A 21410-nucleotide genomic window follows, 5' to 3' on the forward strand; every position below is an offset into this window, starting at 1 on the left:
GGCCCTGTTGGGAAAGATCGTCTGAGTAGTTGCAGCTGGTGAGATCAGATCATCTTTGAACTTAGTCTTAAGGGACTACAGTCATGCATCCGAGGTGGTAGCTTCTGCCAGAACCGACAGAGATTGAGGATGTAGGAGTGGGTTAAGCATGTTGTGGATGGAGAGTGAGAGTTGGGGTGAACTGAGGATATCTTTGGTGGGGGTTTTTAAGGGGAGAAAAGTTGTCAATACTTAAGGAGCCAGGAGTTACGTAGGCTGTTAGAAACCTTCTAGAATGTTCTACAAGGTTATGTCATTCTATCAGGCAGGGCGCTGCATCTGCGTTGCTGAATAAACCACCAAGCCACCTTGACTTTTGAAAGATATTCTGTCTCAGTCTATTTTTGAGAATCCTTCTGAAGAGAACCGTTTCTCTTCCACAACAGTTGTTGACCCCTACAGATTGCTCTTAACTACTTCAAGAAACTGGTAAGATATCTTAATTATTTTCATATGAAGTAAAGGCTGTAACACGATTAAGAAAGTAAACACGAGTGCGGGATGTTGTCTTTCATCAAATCAACGAGGCTCGAGTATGTGGTCATCATGTGCTGTGTTTGTATTGTTTGTAACAAGTATGTAAGTAAACAAGTTTTCTATGGACCAGCCCGGAGAGGCTTATGACCCAGATATTGAGAAGTAAAAGACTGAGGTTAGCTGGAGGAGACTCGGTGAGCAGCAGGACAAAATGTGTATGTGCGCACATAACATCCTGAGCTGGCTCACGGAGCTGCGGAGGCAAGGGTTAAACGTATGCTTATAATCCTTGGCCTGAAATTCGATCTGTCTAGTTTTGGAAGTTAGAAGTAGACGAACTACGGAAAGGAGAAGCTCGAGTAAAATTTGTTTGTAGAAACGTCTAGATAGACTGAAATCATTGTTGTGTCTGAATTCGGTGTTAAACGCAGTAAAGAGTTTCTCGGCTAAATTGTAGTTTTTTAGAACGTGTAGACAGATTGGTGTGAAAGATGAGCTTTCACAAAACGGCCGTTGCAGGAGTTTTTCATTAGAAAACCTAGTTAATATGTTGTACGTACGTGTGTTGCCTATCCATGAAGGTTTAGGACTGCTTAGAGTGGGGGGGGCTGGTAGGGAAAGTCTCGTTCAAAGTTGGTTTGAGGAAGAGATTGATGTTTTCGTCTCCCCAGTTCCTTGCAGAGCTGGGGAGCATGTGTGTACATTGGGAAGTGTGGTGGCAACAGGAAGTAAGAATGTGAGATGCTGCTATTGTATACCAAGCCCCGCCCAATGTGTTTTTGGGAGATCCTGCCCTCCGTCTAGACGTAGATGGAAATGGCAAAGTCCCTGTGCTGGAAGCTAAGCTAAGTTAGCTACAGTTAGCTTGAAGATTAAATGTGCTTTTTGAGAAAAGGTTTTGGAAAAATGTCCTGAAACAATGGCAAACTGAAACGTTTCTATTTTGACACAATCACTCACTCACTCACTCACTCACTCACGAACCCTCTCTATTTCTTTTTTCCCTTTATTTCCTTTTTTTTTTTTTTTTACATTTCAACGGTTCTAAAGTCTCCTTTCCGGAACACAGCAAGAGTTCATGAAGGTCCGGTTCAACTGCATCCTGGTTCAAAAGACGTGATTTAGTCAAGGGGGGTTTGACCATTCGGCAACCTACCGGTGGCAGGCACTTTCCAGCTGAGTCAGTCTCAATACGAACCGAGGATGCTAACAAACTGGTACCTTTATGAAGAGTTTTGCACAAGCTTATGTTTTGTTTAAGCATCTTTTTCTCTTATGCGTTCACCCCTGCAGGTCGCAAGGAACTCAAAGGAGGGGGCTGGCTATCTCATGATCTGTCAGTTGGACTTTCTTGGGGGAGGAGTTGGGCCTTCCTCTGAATGAAAAAGAATCTTGGAACTTCCATTTGGTAGCACTGGAAGTATTTTCTATTTGAAGGTGGGGTTTTTGTTTTGGCTCCATAAGGCTGTGAGACAACCCTCAGAGTGAGCTCAATAATGAGCACTGCCTAAATACTGATATCTTCAGTCGGGCAGTCTAACTCAACAGTAGCTCAAATCAACCAGTCACGTGGTCTTTTCACAGAGTCTGAGAATCTGTGAAAGTGTTGATTGTTGACAGTAGCCACAGCTTTGAGCTATGAGCTAAGTTCTGCCCTGTTTCATCACATCCGATGAGCAGGCTTTTGGTTTGAGAAAGAGGTAGCTTCAAGTGGCGATCCCGAGGGGACCTGGTGGCCAAGGCCTGTTGAGAGGTTTCTTGGCGGCACACTCAGAGCTAGTGTGTGTGCGCCTTAGGAGAGGGGGAGGGTCCTCTTCCTTGAGATGCCAAGAAGTTCTTGGGTGTTGTGGTGGATACTGGAGACAGCTGGACTGTCCTCAGTAAAAGCACAATGTTCGGGAGAAATTGAGTGGCACTGCCAAGATTGACATTAAGTGTCATAGCTAACATCGGCTATATGAATGAATGAGTAATCGCATGATGAATGACAAACAGACTGTTTGAACAATAGGAAGTCGTCTGCTACTGCATGGATGCACAATGCTGTTGATATAGATGAGGATTTGTGTGTTTTTTTTTGTTATTGTAGGAATAATCTGTGAAAATGTTGCAATTAGTCAATTTGCATGAGGAAGTAAGAACTGAAAAAATGAATTTGAAAGGAAACCCATGTATACTACTGACTGTGCATGAGGAATAATTTAAGGAAACCTTAGCAACAGGTATAGCATTAAGGCTGTAATTAAGTGACAGTGTAAGGGAAGAATGTCATTCAGAATCAGAATGGGTTTTATTCGCCATGAAAGTTTGCACAGACAAGGAATTTACTTTGGCAGGAAGGTGCCTACCGAAGCAGCCATTATCGGCGCCAACTAGCACGTTTCAGCATAACATGAGGAGAGGGGAAGGGAGAATAAAAAGGCAACCCCCATACTATGCTCCCAGAAGAGTACAGTGTGGGAACAGGCAAAAAACACCTCAGCACATAAGCACATACGTTGAACATTACGGAAACACATGACTTTCAACGGGGAGGGGTAGACAAGCAGCATCTGGACCTGCAGCCATATTAGGCACTGGTCACAGACCCGCTAGCCACACCGGGGGAACAAGCAGGCGAAGGCGTTGGATGGGGGTGGTGGGGGGGGGGCTGCCTGTGGGAAGGGAGGAGATTACAGAGTCTCACTGCAGCGCTCTTCAGGGGAGTTGTTGTTCCAGCAACGGCCTTGGCCAAGGCCTGAGCTGGATTATGGGGCCGAAAGCAGATAAGATTGGGATTGTTGTTTGGTCGAGTAGGCGCCTTCAATTTCCACGTCTACTAATCATTATGGCCTCCAAGTCGGTTCACTTTCCTTTGCAGAGACGCTAACTTCTCCATGATGTTATCCAAATTGCGTTCAACGCGTTGTAAAGTCTGAGGACCACCAGCTCTGCCCACCGCATCACCAGCTAATCAATTCCATGCTTCTTGATTCGGAGAGTGATGCGGAGAGAGTCTGTCGTATACAGGACAAGATAAGACTATACAATACAAGCCAGGCAGGGAAGGTCAAGGGTAGGGGAGGGAGGGAGAGAAATGTGACGGCCTTAGTCGAGAGCCAAAACAAAGAGGTAGAGAGCCCAAAAAAAGAGCACGGTGTGGGCTAATAAGACAACCATGCGGGTGTACTGAGGTTACTGAACTGAGGCCTGGGGGAGGTACCTGATAGGACAGTTAACATGTGAACTTAGGAATAATGTGTTGATGTTTAGATAGGTCGGATAAGGGGTCAGTTTAAGGAAACTGATGTAGGGTGGAACTGATAAATAAAAGTAACATTGTCTTTGCTTTAAGACCTAATGAAGGTGCCCCAGCGAGTGAACGTCATTAGATATATTGGTATGAATGAATATGGGTTTGAAGATAAATAAACTGCATGTTTGCCTAAGAGCAAAGAAATAATATCCTTCCTGGTTGTTGAAAAGTCCCCAGAGAGGGGGGGAAAAAAGAAAATTGAGTCGGAGCCACAAGGTTTTACGATAAACACCCAGCCTGATTGTTGCTCCTCTGAAATAAAATTGGTGTAGGAAAAAAAAAAACTCACAAAAAGAGAATCAGGGCGTACTCGGTACTTTTGCAGTACCCCGATGTAACAAAAGCTGCATGTATCCCTGTGAGCCTGGCGGTGGCACGCGTCCGTTGTTGAAGAGAGGTGGACAGGCTAGGAGCCTGGTGTGCACGGGAACGAATGCAGGAAGGTATGGAAGCCACCCCGTTGAAGGCAGGCCCCTATAGCCAACCGTGCTCAGCTCAATTGGGGGTTGATTGCGCTTACGGAAGACCTGTGAGCTAGCGGAGGATAAAACTGTTCAATAAAAATGAATGTTTGAGCATTTAATAATAATACAATTTCAGTTTGTCAGGGATGGCCCACCAATCACAAATTAAGGAAATGAGGCATGATTGGGCGCTCCGGAAAGTAATAAAGATTGAAATGTGTTCAAATGGTGTTGTTTCCCTGTTATTCTTGATCAGACTGTGTCAACTGAGGGGGACTGATAAACTCTGCATGCATACTGATGGATTGAGTAATCAGTCCAAGCCCTTAAATAAAGATGTCACTCATCTGAAGTGATCAGATAGGACACGTGATAAAGTAAGAAGTTACCGAAATGAGGTGACTCGATAGATCCCTGGAGAAACGGGTATGATAAAAGGAGCAGGATAAACCTTTAGCATATGAACATAAAGCATTTTCCTCCACCGCATCACGTGATAAAGTAGGGAGACTAAGCAATCACCCTGTAAGGAGATCCAAGGTGAGAGTTCTAGATAATCATGTTATCTCTGTCTAAACCTAGATCACCATGCCCAGAGGAGGTCTGCAGGTGCCCAGCTGAACCATGCCATTCCACGCCCGAGCCAAGAAGAGTCCGCCCACCGTGTCAGCTACAGCCAATGCCAACTCCACTGCCGACCAGGTGCTCAAGGCCAAAAAAACCCTGTTGAGGGAGTGAATCTCCGTCCAGAGCCAGAAATGGAGAAAGAGGACCCGTGACGTGGCCCTTTCCTAGCCTGAGGGTGGCACTTTCGACACGAGTCTCTGCGAGGACCTGAAGGTCCTCATTGAGAACCGCCCTGGGAAAGGAGGAGAGGTGAGACGACGGAGTTTCTATGACCTCCCTAGCATGGCGGATGGAGTAAAGCAGGGGAGGGTCAGGTCTGAGGCTGAAGAGGCATATCGGGCCCCTGAGGAGGGTGAAGTTTGAAAAGAGGCCTCATCTACTGTCCACCAGAACTACGAGACTCAGGTTATGCATGACGTCCCGTTTTGATGGTTTTATTATTTCTTTGATTTCTGATGCACCGCATTACATTCATGTGCTTTGATTTCTGCTACATTTCAATATATTTGTAGTACCCCTCTTTCCCAACAGGACCTATCCACTTGATTGAGTATACATACCACTGTTTGGACGACAACAGCCTATTTTTATCCAGGATCCGAATTCCTTCCTCAAAATAAGTTTGGCCCAACCAATTACTTTCTACTGTTCTGGTCAAAACCAGTTTTGAGAGTGGAGTTTTATGGACTGTGTTAACTGTGTAGTAGTCAGCCATCTAAGGTTAACCCTGCCTAGGTTGCTTGCCTAGCTGTCCCATAATCAATCTCCCATGACACACTGTACAGAATGAGCCATTCAAGAAAAATGATGAGGAATATGAAATCAGACATACGCAATGCAAAACATGCGGAATGTTCAAATAGAATATTCTATAATCTGCACATCAGGGTTCATATTGAAAATGAAGTAAAACAACAGCAATGACTTGAAGACAAGTATTTATAAAAGTTCTTTTGAGTGGCAAGTGCAACACCCATGGGGGAACTCTCAGGCAGCAGATGGGTTTTTATTGCTACTTTACATTTATATCGCTACTCAGGCTGACTGAATGCAAATCACTTCAGACACAAATGCGGCACAACTGTGACCCACATTCTGTACAGCAGTCAGCAGTGTCATGCCTGTTATGAGCACAACACCAAACCCCAAAATGCTTCAATACAATGCTAACGCAGCGATCAATACAAATGCCTAAACAAGTGTCACCTCAAAGTACTTAATAGCCTCTCTATGCTAAATCTGGAGAAAGACACTACACAGTGAGAGCATGTGAGAGAGAATGAAGGAGAGAAAGATAGAGAGGTAGGTAGATAGATACAGAGACATAATAGATCACCTGATCCAACAGACCCCAGCTATGATCAAAGCCAGGGATCCCACCACGATGAAGACACTGGTCATGACTGTGGAGAGATACACAAACAGCATGAGAGACAGCCTGCGATAGGTCGCAGTCAAGGAAGACATGGCAGGGAGGACGGTTTCCAAATACTTAACTTTTCCACTTCCAATTTTTACATTTAAAGAGGCAGTATGCTTCTACTACGCATCCAGAAGTAACACATGGAGAAAAAAAATCAGAAATGTTTTAGATCATTAGAAAACAGGAGCAGGAACAAACATTCAGAGGTTTACCTCAGGACAGCTTGACAGAGTTTGCCTTGGGGTGATAATCACATTATTCAAAACAAAAAACAAATTCTCCCCGTCATACAAGAAAACAAAAGATTTTAGCAGGGTGCCATGAAAGTGCTACATTGGTGACATACAATGACTGTGGATAATAATAAAATAAAAATTACATATACACATACAACGTAAGGGGTCTCTTTATCGTCCACCTAGTTCTCGACACTCGTTAGAAATTTTTCCAAAATGTCGATATAAAACAAATTAAAAACGTTATGTCACAGCATTGTACTTTAATATATTGATACAAACCTATACACACCCACTGTGTTCAAAGAAGCCCAAAATTACAACCCTAATTTCAAGTTGGAATTCAGCCACTATGTGCACAAAATAACATTTGATGAATTTCACCTTCTCATGTCTTGAAATGTATGCACTACACATGGTTCAGTCCAGCAGGATGAAAATTTAAATGTTATCAGAATGTATTTTTATTGCCATGTCCGTTTTTACAAACACGGATTTTACTGTGGCAGACGGTGCATACAATAAACATATACGGGTCTTAATTTTAAAAAGTTGACTGTATAAAATAAAGGCTGACACTAAGAAGCTTAACAATAACTAAAGACTTAGTACTGTAAGATATAAAATAAACATAAAAAGTTATAAAAAGATAGGAAATAAAATAGGGCAGCAAAATGGGCAGCATATAGTGCAAAATGTGCAAAGTAGGTGGTGGATGGACTTATAATATATACACACACCTGATTCACGGGTCGTTATCTAGCTCTGCAGAAGCCTGGTAACGACAATTTGAATCAGAATTTTTGCTTCAGAATTCAGATTAAAGTTCAACCATTTATTTTTCACTTCATCAGTTCTGCGCCTTTCTCCATACACAGCTTTCACTGCATGAGTAATTGCATTCCATCCATGCATCGGTTTTATTTACTGCTTATTTACTGCTTTTCCACCGCTATTAAATCTGATGTGTCATTGGTTGCTAACTTCTTGCAGCTGTTCCTCCAGAAATACAGTTTTTCTGTCTATTGGTCAGCACGGTGGCTCAGTGGTTAGCACTGTTGCCTCACAGCATGAAATGAGTTTACATGTTCTCCCCGTGCCTGTGTGGGTTTCCACCTGGTACTCCGGTTTCCCCCACCATCATAAAGACACGCATAATATGAATGTAAATGAATGTTGGTAACAAATGGTGGACGCTGATTGGCAGCCACGCTTCTGTGCCACCGCCGGGTTGACTGTGTCCGAGTGTATGCTGGACTGTAAAGCAACTTCGAGTACCTTGAAAAGCGCTATATAAATAAAATATATTATTATTTTGTCGAGGCCTCCACCGTCTTTACCACGTATGTTTGACGTTTCTCTGTGTGCACACTACCCTGCCATCTCATGCCCTTTATGGGAATTAACGGGGCGTTTAACTTTGATAAATAGGAGCAACGGGGCACGAGCTTTCAATTTACGACATATTGGGATTCATTCTAAGACCACACTTGCGAACAATTCTGCCGTTTTAGGAACACGTTATGAATCACACGTATACTTTTCGTAGGAACTTTCTTAAGAACAAATGTAAGAAATAACTTAGGAAGATATTGGTGAATGAGTCCCATTGAACTCTAAGATTCAGATGGCAACTTTCGGTTGGCATTTTCGGTTTCATGGGTGGTATGCCAGTTGGTTGCACACAGGAAACGATTCAAGTCTCATCGCCTGGCATCATCCAGTAATAACAGGAACACGTTAAGGGCTTGTGGTTAAACCAGCTCTGAGTGAGGATCTACATGAACCAATTGTCTACTAAGAATCAAATTGGTGTGCCTACTTTATTGGCTATAACTGCTTAACATCACTGAGATATCACAGAACACACAATAATCAATGACATGTCTAATGTTCAACACACATGGGCATAGCGATGAACAGAAGGAGGTAGAAGTGATAGTTGATTTCCTGTTGCAGATTGTCAGCTTGTTACAATGCCATCAACTGCCACCCTGCCCTCCCAGAACTGCAAACAGAAAGACAGACAGACAGAAACACTGAGTCCTTCTGAAGATTCACACCCAGCAGATGAGGTCAGTCTAGTCAATTCTTCAATTGATTTCACGACTTCAGATTAAGGGTGGTGTGTGTGTATTTTCAATCCTTGGTATAACAAGACCAACAGATGCGTGGCTAAAATGTATTTTCTCCACAAGTCTTTTTTTGGTGATGTGTTCAAGTTGTACAGCCTATATTACTTAGATAAAATACAGATCACAAAGTAAAAATGGCTCAGCCATAATTTGTTTTATCAGTGGTGGACAGCCTTAAATCAGAACTTCAACTATGTTTTGAGCAACATAAACTAAACTGAATGTGCAGGAGCGAGGAATGATCCAAGATTCGTGACATCTTGATCTAAATCTTAAACTACTCTTGCAGCATGCCACTACCTGTGTGATTCTGTGCCGGTAGACCTTCTCCATAAGCCTGTTTAAGATCTCCTGGGACATGCGGACCTCCAAGCTCTTGTCCTTCACCCTCCTCCTCTGCGTCTTCACGCTGGTGGTCTACTATAAGCTGCTGGGCAGACCTACAGGAGGCCCCCCCCCAAGGAACGTCACCATCCTGCTGTGGCACTGGCCCTTCGGCCGCTCCTACAGCCTCCAGGGGGACGTGTGCCGGGACTCTTACGACATTCCTCGCTGCGTCCTCACCGACAAGACTTCCCTGTTCGCCTCCGCCGACGTGGTGGTCTTCCACCACCACGAGCTGCAGACCGGCCGCTCCGCCCTGCCCCTCGGACTCCGGCGCCGGCCCTCGCAACGCTGGGTCTGGCTCTCGCTGGAGCCGCCCGCCAACAACGGAGATCTGAGCCCCTACAACGGTCTGTTCAACTGGACCATGAGCTACCGCCGTGACGCTGATATATTCATGCCCTACGGCAAGACAGTCCGACTGAACAACACCGGCAGCTATGTGATCCCCAGGAAGAGCTCCTGCCTGGCTAGCTGGGTGGTGAGTAACTACAAGTCTGACCATGTTAGGTCCAGACTGTACCAGGACTTGAAGAAGTCAATTCCTATTGAGGTCTACGGCAGCTGGCAAAACAAACCCCTAGCAGGACACAACCTGTTAGCCACCATAAAACACTGTCACTTCTACCTGGCGTTTGAGAACTCAATAGCCACAGACTACATCAGTGAGAAGCTGTGGAGGAATGCCCTCCAGGCAGGGGCTGTCCCAGTGGTGCTGGGCCCCCCCAGAGCAGCCTATGAGGCCCTGGCCCCCCCTGGCTCCTTCATCCATGTGGATGACTTCAACAGCACTGCAGAGCTGGCTAGCTACCTACAGCACCTGGCATCAGACAGGAAGGCCTATCAGGCTTTCTTCAAGTGGCACCAGACACACGGCATTAAGACCTACACAGACTGGAGAGAAAGGCTGTGCAACATCTGCGTGAACTATGACAAGCTGCCTGCCATGAAGGTGTACCATGATCTGGAGGGCTGGGCCAGGAGTCAACGCCTGCTTCTGTAATCTAAGTTCTTATGAGTGTTCTGTGTGGTTTCAGGGCAAAAAATGAATTGTACAAACCTGTTGGTGTAATTGGTGGACATTTGATGTTTGATCTCAAGCGAAATCATTGTAGAGTGGAAATATATTTGCAAAACTTTTTCAGCAACTTAACACTTTCTTTGTCTTAACACTCAGAGAGGTGGGACTGCCACACAGGAAATATTTTAAACAACTGTCAAACTGCCAAGTGTATGTTCACCAAATATTCTGACATTGTGCGAAATCAGAAATCACCAACAGTAGAAGACTAATGACTAAATGTAGTTGTTCCTATGACCCACTGTTAATGCCAGAAAATATAACTATAATAATCTGTAAAAAAAAAAAAAAAAAGATATGCATACATGCTCTAGCTCAGTGGTTCTCAAACTGTGGTATGCGTGCCCCCTTCTAGTGGTACGCGGAGGAATATCAGAAATATTTAAATACCTTAACTATGATATAATTGAAATGTGATTTTAAAAAGTTCTGCCTTCCCTATAATATTTTTGTTTCGAAACAAAAATAAATGTTGGCTCGCGCTACTACCTGACGGTTCTCGGGTTGTGGCGCATGCAAACATCCACGATAGTTGCTGCGCGATCTGTGTAGCTCAATAGGGCAGGGCTTCAGACTGCGACCAAATGGTTGCATTTTGCGACCAGTTTTGAGACAGTGCAAGCATTGTTTACAAGCACTCACGCATGTGTGACCTACAAATTTGGAATTTATTGGGTGTGCACAACGTCAGCACACGGTAGCAACGACGCATAGATAAGACGTCCTTGTACAGCGAAATCAGCGAGCCCTCAGCATTAGTAGCCTACCATAGCTAAATGTCTTGGAAAGTTTAGGTTATTTTTCACTAGGTTCCTACGAACATGTCTTACGTAATCTGCCAAACTAGTGGGTTTCCCTTCGTTCTTTTGGTGAGCAGTCTCACGAGCCCTTCTCATGGAGCCGAGCAGCTATATTTATTTAGCATTAGCGTTGTTAGCTACTGTTTCCCTGCCTATATTTGCGCTGTTGCGCTGTTATACTCAGAAAGTATCGTGCCGTGGTATAGGAGGACTGTTCGAAAAGCGCTGCATCATACATTTAAGTTATTTAGCTAAGACTTGCATGTACAGTACGTAATGTCACCTTAAATAATGAATTTAAACTCAAGTTTGTGTGGTGCGTCGCTGTATATCAGTTGTAAAAATGTCAGTAAAAAAACGGACCCATATGCAACCGACGCAAGCACACACCACGATTTCCCCAGAAAGTGTACCCTCTACATTAATAATTGCATTGCAGATTGATATACGGTGTACCCCTAAATTTTCTGCTTGCGCTCAAAAAAAAATTCAGTCAGGGGCTACTATAATCCTAGTAAAAAGGAGCCCAATAAGGTAGGCCTACACGCTACTGTATATTAACGTTGGTCATAATGGTGGTACTTACAGAGTCAAATAATCTCTGAGGTGGTACGGGGTCTAAAAAGTTTGAGAACCACTGCTCTAGCTGATTTATCTATGGATTGGAGAATGTCCATAATGTTGCTCTGCACCAACAAGTAACAGACCTCAATGTATGCTGTGATTATCAAATGTGGCCACTAGATGGCAGGCTTGATAGATGAAAAAAAAAAAAGAAGAACTTTCACTATCCATTCCTTCAGAATGTTTTTTTTGCAATGTCACCCTTCCTTGAGTTCTGAGGAAAGACACCATAACGTTATTTCATTTAAGATAATATAAATATTTATTCTTTCATTTCCATCTCTGATATGTTTACATGCACGCCAAACAATCTCAGTGTTGGATAATGATGTCGTTCATCTCTTAGGTCGGTGGACATGTTTACCCCTGGCTCCAGTTTTTTCATATCAGTCAGTCAGTCAGTTCGGTCGGTCAAATGCTCACCACTACTAGAGATGCAAGCCACATTCATTGGAGATAGTATGGGCACAAGGAGCAAATATATGGACATCAATCCTTGAGTTTCTCCCACCCAGCAGGAATATAATGGAAAAGCAGAAATACAGTACAGAACATGAGGTAAAACAGTCTTCATACAGAATATTCTGATACCGTGACCTTGGAATGGATGGGGCAATTTAAGACCTCATTCAATTAAACTACATATTTCTCGCTTTGTTCTCAAGGCCCAAAATGTAAAGACGCATTCATAATTTTGACAAACGTTAAAATATCGAATCAAATGGCCATACTTCCAGGGTTAGTATCAACAGTCCGGAACATGCCATCTTCAGAACCTGTCATGTTGAGGGTGAAATAACTAGTGACAGCAGCATTCCTGAGAGACTGCATCAATAGGCAACTTCTGAAAACACTCCAGAACAAAAGCAAAACAGTGACACAACACTCTGAAATATACGATAACGTGTACAAACACATTAGTCAGTGACAGATTATTCTCTCTCTTTGTACACATCAGTGGTGACGTACAGAACATCATAGATCATGGGGATAAGCCATTTTTGTCATATATATATATATATTTACACCAAAGGGTTGCTCTGGTTCAGAGTTAGATTAACACGTTTCAAATTCCTTTGAAATCATTCAAGTTATGTTTATCGTGAGAAAGTTTGCACAAGAAACTTGTAAGAACCGTGAATGCATATTGACTTTTTCATAACACAGCATCAAGTCATGCATAGAGAGACTATACTGAGAATACAATGGCTACATAACAGACTTTAAAGGATCACGGTACTGCCAGTGTGTGTGTGTGTGTGTGTGTGTGTGTGTGTGTGTGTGTCCATTAATGAAAGAAGAGTCAAATCTCTTTGGACCAAAACCAAGCCACAACCTGGGAATGAATAGAATCAAAGATGTTTGGATATTGTTTACTCTGTATACTGCTTACATAGACAATCCAAAATACGAAATTGCCGTCTGTTGCTGCCCCTTCTCTGACGAACATCTTTCTCAGGTCACAGACCGTAACTTTCCAACCGACAGGTCACTGGACGTGGCCGTAACAGTTTTCACAATATCCTTTGAAGCCGACTCATACACATACATGCATACACATACTCGTTCTTCCCCGTAAACCCATTCCTTGAAACTACAGATGAATGTTCTAGATCAACAAGAGCCTAAATGAACATAAACATGAAAACAAACAAACACTTGAAAAGGCATGATCACGCGAGACCACAAGCAACCGTCGTGTGAGTCTTTCGAAAAAAAAAGAAAAAGATTTTGGCCCCAGATTTCTGTCCCAAGCCAGGAGGAGACCCCCTCTGATACACTCCTCTAGTCTGCATCTCACCCTCCTCTTCTTCCTGTACACATCCCTCACATCCTCCACCCATCTCTTCTTCCCTCCGCGCACCTGGCCTGACGTGGTGGTGGGCGTGTTGTTGCCGAGGCCAGGCTCCTAATGTGTAGCTTCCAGAAGCCTCGTGACGCGTGCTGGGCGAGTGTTTACTGTGTGCGTGCGTGTGTGTCGTTTCTCTGTACAAGGAGGAGGGGGGCGTCTATGGTGTGTGCGCGCCCATCAGACCTTCCAGGCCTACTTGTGGGTCCTCTGGAAATAGAGGGGGGAGTCGTCAAACAGAGGGTTCTTCACTTCCATCTCTCCAGTCTGGATGGGAAGGAAAGGGAAGTAGGAGAAACAGTTCAGTGGAGTCCTATAAACGCACACCCTTCTGATTCAGAATGTCCCCGAAGGCGAATGACTCATCCGAATGAAGTGAAACTAGAAAACGTCTGTGTAAAATGAGTAACTTGGCGAGCTAAGTGTCGGACAGAGGGCCGTGCTGTAACGGTCTGGTGTTACGGTCTGGTGTAGCGGTCTGGTGTAGCGGTCTGGTGTAGCGGTCTGGTGTAGCGGTCTGGTGTAGCGGTCTGGTGTAGCGGTCTGGTGTAACGGTCTGGTGTAGCGGTCTGGTGTAGCGGTCTGGTGTAGCGGTCTGGTGTGGCGGTCTGGTGTAACGGTCTGGTGTGGGCTCACCGGGGCCAGGCCGGGGCACTCGTACACGGTGAAATCTCCGTCCTCGTTCTCCTCGTCTGACGTGGCGCCCGAGTCGGGGACCTTTGGCTCATCTCTGTGTCTGGAGCACAAGCCATTGGAAACGGTTACGGAGGAACTGGAGCATCAGACAGGCAGACAGACAGAAAAGCAGACAGACAGAAAGAGAAGCAGGCACATATGCAGGCAGAAGACAGACAGGCAAACACAAAGACAGGCAGGCAGGCAGGCAGGCAGGCAGGCAGGCAGGCAGGCAGGCAGGCAGGCAGGCAGGCAGGCAGGCAGGCAGGCAGGCAGGCAGGCAGGCAGGCAGGCAGGCAGGCAGGCAGGCAGGCAGGCAGGCAGGCAGGCAGGCAGGCAGGCAGGCAGGCAGGCAGGCAGGCAGGCAGGCAGGCAGGCAGGCAGGCAGGCAGGCAGGCAGGCAGGCAGGCAGGCAGGCAGGCAGGCAGGCAGGCAGGCAGGCAGGCAGGCAGGCAGGCAGGCAGGCAGGCAGGCAGGCAGGCAGGCAGGCAGGCAGGCAGGCAGGCAGGCAGGCAGGCAGGCAGGCAGGCAGGCAGGCAGGCAGGCAGGCAGGCAGGCAGGCAGGCAGGCAGGCAGGCAGGCAGGCAGGCAGGCAGGCAGGCAGGCAGGCAGGCAGGCAGGCAGGCAGGCAGGCAGGCAGGCAGGCAGGCAGGCAGGCAGGCAGGGGAGGCAGGGCAGGCATGGAGGCATGGCAGGATGCAGAGGCAGGAGCAGGGGACTGGCAGGCAGGCAGGCATGGGGAGGCAGGCAGGCAGGCAGGCAGGCATGGAGGAGGCAGGCAGGCAGGCAGGCGGCAGGCAGGCAGGCAGGCAGGCAGGCAGGCAGGCAGGCAGGCAGGCAGGATCATCAGGAGGCAGGCAGGCAGGCAGGGGAGGCAGGCAGGCAGGCAGGCAGGCAGGCAGGCAGGCAGGCAGGAGGCAGGCAGGCAGGAGGAGGCAGGCAGGCAGGCAGGCAGGCGCAGGCAGGCAGGAGGAGCAGGCAGGCAGGCAGGAAGGAGGCAGGCAGGAGGCAGGCAGGCAGGCAGGCAGGCAGGCAGGCAGGCAGGCAGGCAGGCAGGCAGGCAGGCAGGCAGGCAGGCAGGCAGGCAGGCAGGCAGGCAGGCAGCAGCAGGCAGGCAGGCAGGCAGGCAGGCAGGCAGGCAGGCAGGCAGGCAGGCAGGCAGGCAGGCAGGCAGGCAGGCAGGCAGGCAGGCAGGCAGGCAGGCAGGCAGGCAGGCAGGCAGGCAGGCAGGCAGGCAGGCAGGCAGGCAGGCAGGCAGGCAGGCAGGCAGGCAGGCAGGCAGGCAGGCAGGCAGGCAGGCAGGCAGGCAGGCAGGCAGGCAGGCAGGCAGGCAGGCAGGCAGGCAGGCAGGCAGGCAGGCAGGCAGGCAGGCAGGCAGGCAGGCAGGCAGGCAGGCAGGCAGGCAGGCAGGCAGGCAGGCAGGCAGGCAGGCAGGCAGGCAGGCAGGCAGGCAGGCAGGCAGGCAGGCAGAAGGTGCCAGAGGGAACACGGGCAGACAGTAGACAACACAACACGTCAGACTCAGTCTGGACTTGAAAGGTCACTCACTTCCCCAGGGACAGCATCTGCTGTTTCTGGTGCTGGTAGTGGTACATCTGGGCACTCCGCGCCAGCTTCTTGTCTCCAGGCTGCGTGGCATGACAAAGAGCATAAGCAGGGGCATGCCACCTATCTCAGGTCTCTTAACATGCCCTGATAAAGCGTTCATGACATCACTTCAAGATTCGATTTCCTGCCATACAAAAGCGCTCCTTTTTGTCAGAAATCTGAACTGCAGTCAAACACTCTTTGCATACTATCCCATAAACCTCACACGATGTACAACTCGAGTCATTTGGGAATGGTGATGAGGAAAAGGAAATCAGACAAAGTAAATTTTATAATGTATTATAGATTGACCTAATCCCTGTTTAGGATTTATTGAATAAATGAATCCTAAACAATAAACTTCCCATCTGTGTGTTTTGGGCTGAACTCACCACATTGTTGTCATAGGACTGGGGTCCCATTCCCCCATAGGCAGGGTAGTCAATCTTCTGCGCTAGGCGAACACCCTTCTGCAATCTGAAACATCCAACCCCACAAATAGAGGAGGTAAGTATGGCCGCCAATATACAACCAATGTACAGAATGAGCCATTCAAGAAAATGATGAGGAATATGAAATCAGACATACTTCAACGCAATACAAAACCTACGCAATGTTCAAATAGAATATTCTATAATCTGCACATCAGTGTTCATATTGAAAATGAAGTAAAACAACAGCAATGACTTGAAGACAAGTATTTCTAAACGTCTTTTGAGTGGCAAGTGCAACACCCATGGGGGAACTCTCAGGCAGCAGATGGGTTTTTATTGCTACTTTACATTTATATCGCTACTCAGGCTGACTGAATGCAAATCACTTCAGACACAAATGAGGCACAACTGTGACCCACATTCTGTACAGCAGTCAGCAGTGTCATGCCTGTTATGAGCACAACACCAAACCCCAAAATGCTTCAATACAATGCTAACGCAGCGATCAATACAAATGCCTAAACAAGTGTCACCTCAAAGTACTTAATAGCCTCTCTATGCTAAATCTGGAGAAAGACACTACACAGTGAGAGCATGTGAGAGAGAATGAAGGAGAGAAAGATAGAGAGGTAGGTAGATAGATACAGAGACATAATAGATCACCTGATCCAACAGACCCCAGCTATGATCAAAGCCAGGGATCCCACCACGATGAAGACACTGGTCATGACTGTGGAGAGATACACAAACAGCATGAGAGACAGCCTGCGATAGGTCGCAGTCAAGGAAGACATGGCAGGGAGGAAGGTTTCCAAAACTGGGAGAGAAGAGGGGCAGCAGGCACCAGGACAGGCAAGATGTACGAGGAGGAAGAGAGAGGAAGTAGACCGTCCAATCCCAGTTCAGGCATTTAAAAGACCTTGGCGACATACAAATTCATTCTCAACACTAGGAACTGATAACGGTTTTGTTCATTCTACTTGTAGAAGACGTCGGCTGCGTCGAAATGAATTCTCAACACTAGTGTCTAATAATGGTTTGGTTCATTCACAGGCCCAATTGGATGCGAGGATCAGAACTGGAAAATCATGCCTTCCCACCGACCCCACAAACATCTCTTCTTTCTTTGAATGGGGTATAAATAGGCTGCTCTCAACGGTTGTTATCATATGATCAGCAGCTTGTTCGTCTCCAGAAGAAGATGACGTCTGGTCTTTTCTATGTCAGAATATGTGCACTGAACTGTCAGCATCAGTTTGGAGAAGAACAGTGTAATTCAAACAACCCCATTCCAAGTCTCAATTATAATTTCAACATTCAAAATGAACAACAACATCAAGAAGTCTTTTCGGAGCACGTTCCTTTCGAGTGAGAACCCCGATGGTGAAGTGATTCGCCATTAAACACAACATTGATCATCGACCCTAAAGCAGGAGTCTGAAAGCTCTGAGACTTACTGAGGAACACATGCTCATCGGAGGGGTAAGGGGCGGCGATGGGGACGATGACAGGCCCGCCGTGGACCGAGGGGGCCTGGCTGGTCGTCGTGGGAGACGCCGTGTCGTTGGGCGTGGCGGAGGGGCCGCCGAGCGTGGCGGGCAGTACCGCCGTGGGCCCGCGGGAGGCGCTGTGAGGTTTAGGCTCCTCCTTGGCTTTGGGGACATCCTGAGGGGGCGGAGCTGGGAGACGGAACAGAGAGCGTGTCAAGCCGACTCGTCGGGACCCCCGAGACGCGCGCGTCGTCACGATGTCTCGCGTGGGAGGTGGGACGCCTGCGCTGTTTGCGCGGCGCCGCTCAACAAATACAGTGTGTCGAAGGATGGGAGAGCGAGGTTACCTTGGAGTTGGATGTCGGTCTCCTGCTGCTGGCTGATGATGGCGGACAGGAAGTCGATCTCTTGGTCGAGCTCGGGGAACGTGGCCACTTTATCTGGAGGGGAGGAAGATCACGGTCACTCACTATACAGGGGCTTCACCTCTGGTACTGTCCACAGTGCAGACAGAGGTGCAGAGGTACACATCTGCTTGTGGAGAGAGAGGATGGTTCAAATCCCCCCTGTAAATCGCTTTAGATATAAACATCTGCTAAATGAATGAACGTTTTAGTACTTTAGTAGAGAGAGAGCGAGAGAGAGAGAGAGAGAGAGAGAGAGAGAGAGAGAGAGAGAGAGAGAGAGAGAGAGAGAGAGAGAGAGAGGGTGCGAGAGAGAGTGAGAGATAGACAGAGAGTGAGAGATAGACAGAGAGAGAGAGATAGACAGAGAGAGAGAGAGAGAGAGAGAGAGAGAGAGAGAGAGCTAAGAGAGCAACTAATGCTGATTCACCATCTGGTTGATGGTAGGCTTGAGTCAGAGATCTCTAATCACTAATCACTCCCCCTACAGATCATCTCCACAGGGTCTACACACAGCAGGCACCAGATAACACGCATATCGTAGAACAAACACGCATATTGCAGAACAAAGACTATGTCATTTGTTCTGATTAGGACACAACACATTCTTTTCTCTGAGTTGTGGACATAAGGTCACAGTCATTGCTCATAGGCACACTGTACCCAGCATCCACTGTATTTGCTTTTCATTGTATTATGTTTATAAAAGTGTGTTGGGCCATGTTGGTGGATCAATAGCTATACCCCAGGCCGCTGACTACGGGAAATACGAATCTCTCGCCCTCTGTGGCAGCCTCTGTAGCACTGACTCCCTCGTGTGGCGAAAGCGCGTCATGGCACCCATCACAGCCCCATCCCAATCCAATCACTGGCTGTCGTTTGAGCGTGCGTGCGGGGAAGTCTTTGCGTGGGAGGGGAGGAAGGGCACGCGTGGTTGGGTGACAATCCTCGCGTGGGCATGTGGGCGTCTGCGACACGACGGGCGCGCCGTTCCCATGACGCTCCCTGCAGGCGCACAAACGCATCAGAGCGCACAGTATGAGCTGGTGACGGGGTGCATGGGATGTGGTGCAGCACGTGAGGATGTTTGTGGTTGGGTGAAGTGCGCAGTATTAATGAGAGTGGGTGGATGAATGTGGTACAGTGTGTGTGTGTGAGAGAGAGAGAGAGAGAGAGAGAGAGAGAGACACACAGAGAGAGAGAGAGAGAGAGAGAGAGAAAGAGAGAGAGAGAGATTGTGTGTGTGTACAGTGTGTATTAGTAAGAGTGGGCGGATGAGTGTGGTGCAGTGTGTGTGTGTGTGTGTGTGTGTGTGCGTTTGCACCCGTGTGAGACTGTGTGTGTGCGCGCGTGCAGTATTAGTTAGAGTGGGTGAATGAGTGTGGTGCAGTGCGTGGGAGGATGGGTCAGCGCTCCACTGTCACACAGTCTGAGCAGGGGGGCGGAGGGAGCGAGGGAGGGGTGATGAAGAGTCATGGAAGAAGTGAGGTTAGAGAAAAAGAGAGGGGGAGAGAGAGAGAGGAAGAGAGAGGTAGAGAGAGAGAGGAAGAGAGAGGTAGAGAGAGAGAGAGAGAGAGAGAGAGAGGAAAAGAGAGAGGTAGAGAGAGAGAAGAAGAGAGAGGTAGAGAGAAAGAGGAAGAGAGAGAGAGAGAGGAAAAGAGAGAGGTAGAGAGAGAAAGGAAGAGAGAGAGAGAGAGAGGAAAAGAGAGAGGTAGAGAGAGAGAAGAAGAGAGAGGTAGAGAGAAAGAGGAAGAGAGAGAGAGGAAAAGAGAGAGGTAGAGAGAGAGAGGAAGAGAGACAGAGAGAGGAAAAGAGAGAGGTAGAGAGAGAGAGGAAGAGAGAGAGAGGAAAAGAGAGAGGTAGAGAGAGAGAGGAAGAGAGAGAGAGAGAGGAAAAGAGAGGTAGAGAGACGGAGGGAAGAATGCGAAGACCCCTCCTTCAGAATCATGAATGAAACCCGTCGCCAGGACAACAGGGAGACGTGCCAATTGTGTGTGTTGGTGAGGGGGAGGGAGGGGGTGGGGTGGGGGGAGTAATGTGATTGAATACGTGGCTGGGGAAAGAAAAGATCCTGTTCATCCCTTCCAGATGCAGCACGTTCCAGCTTGCATGGTGTTATATATTATAACACTCACCCTTACTGAGAGGCTAGTAAACGCCAATGCTAAACAGCGTGGAGGTCAGTGGGATGCAGTGACACAGTTGAACCCACGCTACCACACGTCAACCTACCAAAGTCTAAACGAGACACAACTATAGATCTGTAGACTAAGCTATGACTTGATATCTTTTGTACAATGGAATAACATCAGCCATGAGAAAGAACGCTAAGCATTTCAAGATAAACCCCTCAAGTTTGGAAACGTTATTTAGGTCGATTATTCCTCTCTTCAATAATACCAATTGGTATTGTATTGTATATAATTGGAAAGCCTGATTATTCACCTTTACAACGAGGTACAACTTGTAAGGATCGTGCATTTGTGGAATGAGCAACACAGCTAACTGTGTGAATAGCGGCCCAAAAAATTGTGCCAAAATCCTCTGCAATATTCTTCTGTTGGTATTCACTCTCATTTAGAGTTGCTTGGTGGATTGGATAATTGCACTCTCCCACAGTAATAAGAAAGAAACAACACATAATGGCAATTTTTACGTTCATTTTACACTGTCAGGGACCTCAGTAGCGTGTGGAAGATCAATACCCAGCCACAACAGCTTGGCAACTCCTCCTCATGCTGGTCACCAGCCTGGTCACACACCGCTGTGGGATGGCATCCCATTTCTCAACCAGGATTTGTCACAAGTCACCAACATGTTTGCGTTGGTCACCCTGGCACATACAGCATGCCCAAGCTGATCCCACTTGAAGCTCAAAACGAGAGTGACTACCAAAAGAAGAATATTGCAGAGGATTTTGGAAATTTTGAGGGGGCCAATACCCACATGGTTAGCTGTGTTGCTCATTCCACGAATCCTTACAAGTTGTACCTTGTTGTAAAGGTGACTAATCAGGCTTTCCAACTATATAAGATACAATACCAATTGGTATTACTGAAGGGGAGGAATAATCGACCAAATAAAAGTTTCCAAACTTTTTTGGAGGAGTTTATGTAGAAATAATTGTCTGCTCTTCACGTTTGGTATTAATGAATACAGGAAGAGCTCAACCGGGGCTCGGATCTAATCACGGCAAACGGAGTTTTGAACCCAGTGCATGCTCAACGCAATCATCCGCCGCCGAGCGACGGTGGGGCGCAGCGACGAGGGAGGGGACGAGGGAGGAACGAGCAACAGGAGCCGCGTGGGAGAGAGGGGAAGAGGCCACACATAAAAGAGGCGTCTGTCCAGGTCCTGTCATTAAACCCACCCATGTGCCATGAGGG

General features: G+C 47.2%; 2 protein-coding genes across 4 annotated transcripts in view; one reads left to right on the forward strand and one right to left on the reverse strand.

Moving 5' to 3' along the window:
* On the forward strand, positions 1-11858 carry LOC146232839 (alpha-(1,3)-fucosyltransferase 7-like). Of its 3 annotated transcripts, none has more exons than XM_084690205.1 (4): positions 1-468; positions 4858-5307; positions 8521-8636; positions 9019-11858. In XM_084690205.1, exons 3-4 carry the CDS (start codon positions 8538-8540, stop codon positions 10081-10083), a joined length of 1164 nt encoding a protein of 387 aa, XP_084546331.1. In that variant the 5' UTR covers positions 1-468; positions 4858-5307; positions 8521-8537; the 3' UTR covers positions 10084-11858. The 3 variants fall into 3 exon arrangements, with proteins under 3 accessions (XP_084546331.1, XP_084546332.1, XP_084546333.1); XM_084690206.1 differs by having other exon boundaries at positions 4858-5151; XM_084690207.1 differs by lacking the exons at positions 1-468; positions 4858-5307 and having other exon boundaries at positions 5317-8636; positions 8986-11858.
* The window catches only part of npdc1b (neural proliferation, differentiation and control, 1b), an 18330-nt gene continuing 8644 nt past the window's right edge, over positions 11725-21410 (reverse strand). The window contains exons 3-9 of the mRNA XM_084690208.1: positions 17968-18060; positions 17588-17809; positions 16794-16860; positions 16089-16173; positions 15658-15737; positions 14071-14170; positions 11725-13701 (exon numbers count right to left, since the gene is read on the reverse strand). Of these exons, the coding sequence (XP_084546334.1) occupies positions 13630-13701; positions 14071-14170; positions 15658-15737; positions 16089-16173; positions 16794-16860; positions 17588-17809; positions 17968-18060 (719 nt within the window). The 3' untranslated portion in view covers positions 11725-13629. The remainder of the gene's footprint in view (positions 13702-14070; positions 14171-15657; positions 15738-16088; positions 16174-16793; positions 16861-17587; positions 17810-17967; positions 18061-21410) is intronic.

Source organism: Hypomesus nipponensis, chromosome 24 (assembly GCF_054491055.1).
Source record: "Hypomesus nipponensis isolate SF chromosome 24, ASM5449105v1, whole genome shotgun sequence".
NCBI classification, from domain to species: Eukaryota; Metazoa; Chordata; class Actinopteri; order Osmeriformes; family Osmeridae; genus Hypomesus; species Hypomesus nipponensis.